Below are 8088 nucleotides of genomic sequence, written 5' to 3'. Positions count from 1 at the left end.
AGGATGCCACACACTTTGTCCATACTAGAGGAATAATAAAGTGGTAACAAATCCATAGTGCTTTTTATAGAAAAAGAAAATGCGTTAAAATCAAGTAAAATAAAAGATTAGACAACACACGTATAAATGGTCATTGATACCAAACTTTTACAATTTTATCCCTAATAAAAGTGGGAAAATAGGAATTTTGGGTTAAGCTAAGAATTACGGAGTAAAATATTAGGGATAATATTTTCCAAATTACAGATTTTTTTATTTTTTTTAATCGAAATTTCTTTTTTCTTTTTCCACCATAAATCTATAATCCTTAAAGATGTCTAAAATTATACATTATACGACTAAAATATGTTGTCACAGACTCACAATGCCCCCCCAAAACCCCCCTAAAAACCTAACCCCTTTCTCACGCGACCACCCTGGCCTTGGCACCTTCGACCTTTGAAGTCCGATCTTCCACCTTCTTCCGCCCCTTTCTCTCTCCTCCAAGTTCTCTCTGCCTTCGCCGCTGGACACTTAGCAAGGGACAATCGGAGTGGAAACCGCGATCCCCACATTTTATCCGCCGGAATCCCGCCGCCGCGGCAGCCGGACAACCGGTGAGTACTCCTGTAGCCGGGTTGTATATTTTCATTTCAAAGATTTGTTTCAGAATTACTGATATGTTGCAATTTTTCACTTCAATTTGTTTGAGTTTCTTCAATTTTATCCGTTACCTTCAGATTTATCTGGACATTGATTGTTCGTCGGTAATCAGTGTTTTTGTATAGAGTCGAGGCATTAATTTGATCATAATTTGTGATCTGGAGCAGTTAGATTGTGCTCGAAGAACGAGGATTATGTGAATGATGACAATGATCGAATTTAATTTGTCATATTGCTTAATTTTTTGAGAAGTTGCTCATTGTTACATTTGTTATTTGATTATTTCACTTATTTGGTTTCTGGTTGATGATTCGTCATTTTTTTCATAGTTTGAATGCAACTAAATTTATAATTAGAGATAATGTGAGTGAGAATTTTATTCGATTGCGAAATGTTATAGAATAGTGATTTATGTTGGGTTAAGAGACTGAAATCCGGCTAATCATTGAAAATGGATTAGGAACTTGAAATTAAGGGCTATGTTACTCCGACTCTACATTTGACCTCAAATACTCGTGTTCGTAGTTGGTATTACACTCGGATGGCCAATTGCACGAGTACCTTTACCGGATACTTGTAGCCGAGTCCAAGTAACATAGATTGTGGGTTGTAATTGCATTTCTTTTCATAGTGTGATCCACTCCTTGCTTCCCTCAATCTCTACTCCATTTTTGCTCTAGCTTTTGTCTCTTTCTCTTCCATCATCAATCTTATGTTCTGCATACTGTATGCATCCTAGTATCCTCAAAAGCTGAAGCAAACGTTTGAAGGGTCGAACTTCAACTCACATTTGAACTAGGTTTTGAAGATTTCATTATCAATTTAAAACTATAGAATTAGCATTCTGGTTCATAAAGTTTAAATTAGGTGCAGATCTATGTTACCTGGACTCGGATACCCATGTGTCCAAGTGTCCTCCACGGCTATTTTGTGAAAAAATTGCATGATTTTGGTCCAAAATGAAGTGTTGAAGTGTTCATACCATGTCCTGGTGTCGAGGATATTTGAGGTAAAATGAAGAGTGCGGGTAACAGAGGTGCAGATATTTGTCAATTGTCAGATTTGTCACTGACCAGTTCTATGTTTTTACTACATTTCTTGTCTTAGCATTGTTTATATTTTTACTAATCTTAGTTCATTCCATACACGTGGGTCATTTAATTTTGGATAATTAGTTACGTTAGAAGAGGAAAGATAAATTGCACAGCCGATAAGGAAGGGAAAAGGAAGAGAATGCAGCTCCTTTATCCTCTGATGTACCTTTGTTGGGTACTTGGGTTATGTCTGTAACTTTAGATGTTTGTTATACAAAGTAGCTCAATTCAGAATCAAACAACAGTCATCAACTTATCAGAAGTTCTTTCATTCTTTTCAAGTGAATCCAGTTTCCCCATTGTTGTGATTATTTACTTCTGTTTTGCTGTTTTTTGAAGTCGAATGTTTAGCGCAGTCTGCAACCCCCAAGAATTTTCATGAATTTTCATTTTGTTGTCTTCAGCTTTTAAGAAGGGTATAGAGACTGAAAATGGCTACTGAACAAAAGGCAGAAGGCACTGAACAAACCAATGGTGACAATCCGGATGTTGGGTTTGTAGAAAAAGTTGAAGCAAAGTATCACGAGCTGAGACAGCATGCTGAAACCTACCCTTATGTGTGGGCATCATATACGGTTGTTTATGGTGGATTAGGGCTTTGGTTCGCATACAGATGGAGGAAGCTCCGAAAGACTGAGGACAGAGTCCGAGTTCTTCAAGAGCGTTTGCGTCAACTAGCTCAAGCCGAGGAGTCTACTAGTAGCAGTTCTTCTGTACCCCCTAAATTGGATAAACCACCCAAGTAATCGTTCGTTGAGATTGCTTATCAACTTCAAGGAGCAATTTTGTGAATTTAATCTAGATAGCAATGCCTTGGTTGAATTCGGAAAAAGGGAAAGAAGACAAAGTTTTGGTTTTCTGGATGAGTAATTGGTTCGTTTATGCCAACTTATATATGTAAACACAGGTCCGAATCTTACATACATGGCATTTTTTGCCGACTGTTTGAAATGGCGAAAAAGCTGTGAAGCTCCCACTAATTTGCTTGGAGACTGTCATTTTTGCTAGCAGTTAACTCGAGTGATTGCATTGATTTTGGCACTTCAATATTATTGTATCCCGAGAGGGTTTTGTCTTCTTGTAGTATAGTCCAAAAGATTGTTAGTTGGATTTTTGGTAGCTTTTTATGAGCTTTTGCGTTACCAATTTCAGAATGTAGATGTGTTGAAGTCATGGCAATGACTGTAATTTGTCATCTGATTTTATATGAATGCATAAACATACAATAAAATTAACGAGCGTGTCTCTTGTGTTCTCTTGGAGAATAAACTAGTTGCATTGTTGTTGTTTTTGTTTTTGTTTTTGTTTTTGTTGTTGTTGTTGTTGTTGTTGTTGTTGAGTTTGCAAATATGAGCAAACCTAATGAAGCATAACACGAGAAGGAAATATTCCGGTCAGTATAGTAAACAATGCTACGTACTTCGTAGGCTTGTAGCATGGTTTTTTACCTGAATTTATCTGAACTTATACAATGTTTTCTGAATTTGTAATTGTATTTTATTTTTTAGTTCCTTAACTGATGTGAACTAATACGAAAACACGTGTCCGTGTCATGTCTGTACGGATTTACCCATCTTTGGCAAGTCCAGATCTGAATCATCTGGTTGATGCAATACCAGATTCCTTCTGCTTGTTATACAATACGGAAAGCAGCATGTGACATTCAGTTTTGTGGACAAATAAAAACGATTGCGATTTAACAACACAAATGTCAATATGTCCGAGTGGTTAAGGAGACAGACTTGAAATCTGTTGGGCTTTGCCCGCGCAGGTTCGAACCCTGCTGTTGACGCTTATGTTTTTCTACTATTGCCTCTCTTTTGTTGCTGTTGTTTATCCGACTAAAGAGGTAAGCATTATATTTCCCCCATTTTTTTACAATTTCCCTCTTTGTGTTTTTTTCTTTTCAATGTGTCTTCATATTTACTCCGTATTTAAGAAGGGCCTACGTTAATAAGTACGGAGTAGTTAGGGTTGTGTAGTTATAGACATATAGGACCCTTTTTTGAAATCTATTTATTTTGCCAAGTTGTTATCAAATTAATCACGTAAAACAGTACAAACAGGCAATGTGATTCACGTGAATCAGTAAATTGTGAAAATTATTAGGTGTATCCGAATGTACCGTACACCCATGCGTATTTTTATGATCATTGGTGGTCCTTACGGTATTTTCTCTTTATATGTAAGTCGAAAATGTGAGAAGGTTCACCGTGCAGTGGCGTAACCAGGATTTGTTAGTTGGGGGGCCAATTTAAATCACTCATAATCGACTTATTCCATATTATACAGTACATGTTTTTTAACTTAAAAGACATTACGAATCGTGTGAATTTAGATCTAGTTAAGTTAATAATAAAATGAAGTTGAGCAATGTAAAAACTAACTGGTCTGGCTAAAATATTTGACCGGATAGTCTACCAAGACACCTATTCCTTTTTAAATATAAACATAATTGAAATATACTATGTACTCTTTTATAAATAATTCGAGAAGATAATAAATCATTCAATACCTTGGAACATTTTATGATAATAATATGAAAAATTAGGAATCAAACGTATCTTTATGTAAAAGGAAAAAACAAACACATTAATAGAAGAAGTTTGTTACGTAGTATTCCGTAAAAAGCAAGAAATGAACGACATAAATAGCAGACACAAAAAGAAAGACCAATTTAAAAAAGAGAAAGATGTTAACTGTGAGGTGGAGGGTTCGAACGCAGCACAACAGATAGAAAACACTAATCTATCTATCCTCAATACCAACCCAGCTACCATACTTTTGTAAAGTTTCTTGCAACATTTAATAACTAAACAGAACCATAGGGGGGGGGGGGGGGGGGGCGGGACATGGCCCACCCCAACCCCTGGTTCCGCCACTGTACCCGGGTGCATGTAATATGCTCTTAGTAAATTAGATGTGTGATTGTGTCGGTGGAACCGGTGATTTGGTGAACTAGAAAACACTAATCTATCTATCCTCAATACAAACCCAGCTAAACAGAACCATAGGGGGGGGGGACATGGCCCACCCCAACCCCCCCCCCCTTCCTTGGCGCCACTGTACCCGAGTGTATGTAATATGCTCTAAGTAAATTAGATGTGTGATTGTGTCGGTGGAACCGATGATTTGGTGAACCACGCGAGCTAGAGGCGGGGTGGGGCATGTAACTCAGAGGATTAGAGCGAAGCTTTTGGAGAGTTGCGCTAACGCACTTGGGTCCGAAAGATTCGCATAAGCGACATCATACCTTAGCGCCCATCTCAAAATCTTGGTTTAAACTCTTCGCGGATGTGTGATTGTTGTTCCAATTTGACTTTGTGCATATATATATATATATATATATATATATATATATATATATATATATATATAAAAGTTACTCCATATTATATTAGTGTCAGTGGCTACTTTTCAAAATATCAAAAATCAATTTTTATTATCTACCAATAAAAATAATAATTAATTGATACTAAATAGTAGTTAGGTGGGAAGTTTAATTTAATTTAATGTTCAATTAATGATGAACAATATAAATAGAAGACATTCACAGTCAAGGTTTTCATCCATATTTTACTAGAAAAAACTTAAAATTTTCTGAATAATTAAGTACAGTGCAAAAAAAAAAATGAGCATGGAGAAGCATTCATCTTGTTCTAAGTTGGCTCTCTTAGCATTTCTGTTGCTGACTATTTCAAGTAATCGTCTTTCTTAGATTATTTAGGCCGTTCAATATCTTATCACTCTTATCACTCCTAGTACGGAGCGAATACAAGAATTATAAAATGGTGGTTGAAAAATATTATGTAATTGTATTGCACAAAAAGAAATAAGTAGTATAAGTCATACACAATTCAAAAACCAAAGTAACAATCCATTTATAAGGTGAAAATAAAAACTAATTAATATGTTAAAAAAGATATGTTCCGCAATTTTGCATTCTTTAGTACTACCTCCGTTTCAGAAATTAAGTTGTTTACGCTTTGGAAAATGTGTCAAAAGTATAAAAACTTTGACCGTAACTTCTCACCATTATATACATCAAAACGTTACATGTAAGATCTTGTTAGATTAGTCTCGGGATTTATTTTCATAATATCAAATTTTTATAATTTTTTCACATACGAAATTGGATATATTAGTAGTTAATATTACATTGGGATCCGTGCAAATAGTAACTGTAAAGATCGTTTTGAAACAGAGCTAGTACGTGTTATTATAATATAAAGTGTTTTGCATAGGGGTATAGTAAGTATTATGTATACTGCTGATTTGTAGTAAATTCAATTCCTCTAGAAGACTAGAAAAACACTTGATATTTTAAAATCATTTTAACAAAAATGATAATTGATAATTTGGAATTAATTAATATTGGAATATTGCATGCCTATTATTGATAAAATTGTTGCAAATTATTGGAGGGTGATGATAAAGGTCGCAAGTTGCGACAACATTTAGTTGTCGCAATCTTACGTGTCGGAGTTTAATTGGTACATATAGGCGCCACGTAGGCTATGAGTCATCATAATATTTTTACTATCAATGCAAAATGTTTACTATGAAAATATGTAAATAAGGTAATCGATATAAAAAAAGAAACAAATTAGAATATTAAGACTTTCCTAACTTTATTTTAAACATGTATAATAGGATATACTTCCTCCGTTCCTAAATAGTTGCACCGTTTTGACTTTCACGTTTGCCAACGCATAACTTTGACCATCAATACTTATAAGTATGTATTAGTAAAAATTATAAAAAGTTGATATATTTAAAATATATATTAAGACAAACCTAATAATACTTTGTTTAATAATTTTTAATTTTATTTATTAGTAGAAAAGTGAGGTCAAAGCAAGACAAGTGAATAGTATCCAAAGTCAAAACGGTGCAACTATTTAGGAACGGAGGAAGTATAAGTTAAATATTTTAGATTCCAATTTAAATCATGACACATATGTATGCCATGTCATCATTGTGACACGGCTTAAAGGTCGCATGTTATTGCGACCGGCCTTTATCATTTTCCATTATTGGAATATTGCATTATATTAACTCGTATATTATTGATAAAATTGTTGGATAAAACTAATTATGCATGCATACGTACGTACATGCAGCTCCTACGTTGGGCAATAGTGAGACAGATGATGATGTTACTCAAGCCATAATACAAGAAGTTGTAAAGGAGCAAATTATTAATGCTTATTATAACAACATTAATCAAGAAAAGGCCATTATCAAGGAATTTGGGTTTGCAAAAGAGACACTTAAGTGCGTAAAGAGAGGAGGACAATGTGGTGTTTTCGTTGGTGATTGTTGTGGCGGCACTATTTGCATCCCGCCTTTTCCCGTTGGCATTTGTTCGTAAGCTCGCTCGTATCGCCGTTCCGTTTCAGCGATCACCGTGCGCGCGCCTAAGCTAGTTAGCTAGGTTGTCTTTGCGTTTGTGTTTGTGTTTGTGTTTGTGTTTATGTTTATGTTGAGAGGGTCGATGCTCGTTTGATTGCTAAGGATCGATCTATTATGATTGTATGTTGTACGTACTTTCTTTTGTTGTTGATTAATAAAACACCCCCCCCCCCCCCTCTAAATGTCCTACGTACGTACTCCGCTATAATATTTTAAGTATATTAAGATTTAGATTCAATTATTTATCAGGTAAAATCACAACTTACTGTATAATTTTTTTTTTAAGGGGAAAATAGCTCGGGCATTTATTAACTAAAATCAATTTCCGCCAAAGTTGTTATACTTTGAGGAAATATACCAATACAAACATATTCAGATCGAGTTACCATTAGTATCCCACCTTGCTACTAAATGAGCTATTGTGTTGCATGCCCTTTTAACTTGTGAAAAATCAATAAAATCAAACGACAAGCTATAATGCTTAATGTCTTCATAATTGAGCATGTAAAGGAGAAGAGCCATTCTTGGGGGGTCAACACCGACTGTATATAACAACGTTCATCTTACTTTTGTATTTAATTTTACTTACAACGCGATCTGTGAAGCTTCTTCTTCCCTTGAATTATGTTGTCAGGCGGAATAACAAATTAACAATGTATACAATATCTTCCCTCATGCTAAGCATACTATTAATAGTTTTTCTATTAGTGAGAATAAAGCTAGTTTAATGTTTAATTTAATACATTTAGGATTTGTCAAGTCCTTACAAGACACATTCAACTTGTGATGCTCGATTTTTTTTTAAAACTATTGTAGACGATTTAATCTTTTAAAGGAGTATGGATTTATTTACTTCAAAATAAAAATGAGGTTGGTCTAGGATTGGACATGGTTATGAATCTTGTTGCAATGACAAAACGCCAATTTAATTACAGTT

General features: G+C 34.8%; 1 protein-coding gene, 1 long non-coding RNA gene and 1 other non-coding gene across 3 annotated transcripts; all 3 read left to right on the top strand.

Annotated features, from left to right (window-relative positions):
- Window positions 1-338: 338 nt before the first annotated feature.
- LOC110793549 (uncharacterized) lies at window positions 339-3005 on the top strand. The gene is made up of 2 exons (XM_021998434.2): window positions 339-596; window positions 2141-3005. The coding sequence occupies exon 2, from the start codon at window positions 2168-2170 to the stop codon at window positions 2480-2482; it is 315 nt and encodes a 104-aa protein (XP_021854126.1). The 5' UTR covers window positions 339-596; window positions 2141-2167; the 3' UTR covers window positions 2483-3005.
- A 441-nt stretch (window positions 3006-3446) lies between these two features.
- Window positions 3447-3528, top strand: TRNAS-UGA (transfer RNA serine (anticodon UGA)). The gene has a single exon. It is a non-coding gene; the product is annotated as a tRNA-Ser (tRNA).
- A 1768-nt stretch (window positions 3529-5296) lies between these two features.
- Window positions 5297-7340, top strand: LOC110792899 (uncharacterized). Its single transcript, XR_002534533.2, has 2 exons — window positions 5297-5437; window positions 6860-7340. It is a non-coding gene; the product is annotated as an uncharacterized lncRNA (long non-coding RNA).
- Window positions 7341-8088: the final 748 nt, after the last annotated feature.

The sequence above is a fragment of the Spinacia oleracea genome, chromosome 1 (genome assembly GCF_020520425.1).
Source record: "Spinacia oleracea cultivar Varoflay chromosome 1, BTI_SOV_V1, whole genome shotgun sequence".
In the NCBI taxonomy this organism is placed as follows: Eukaryota; Viridiplantae; Streptophyta; class Magnoliopsida; order Caryophyllales; family Amaranthaceae; genus Spinacia; species Spinacia oleracea.
This window is presented reverse-complemented; position numbering and strand designations above follow the sequence as displayed.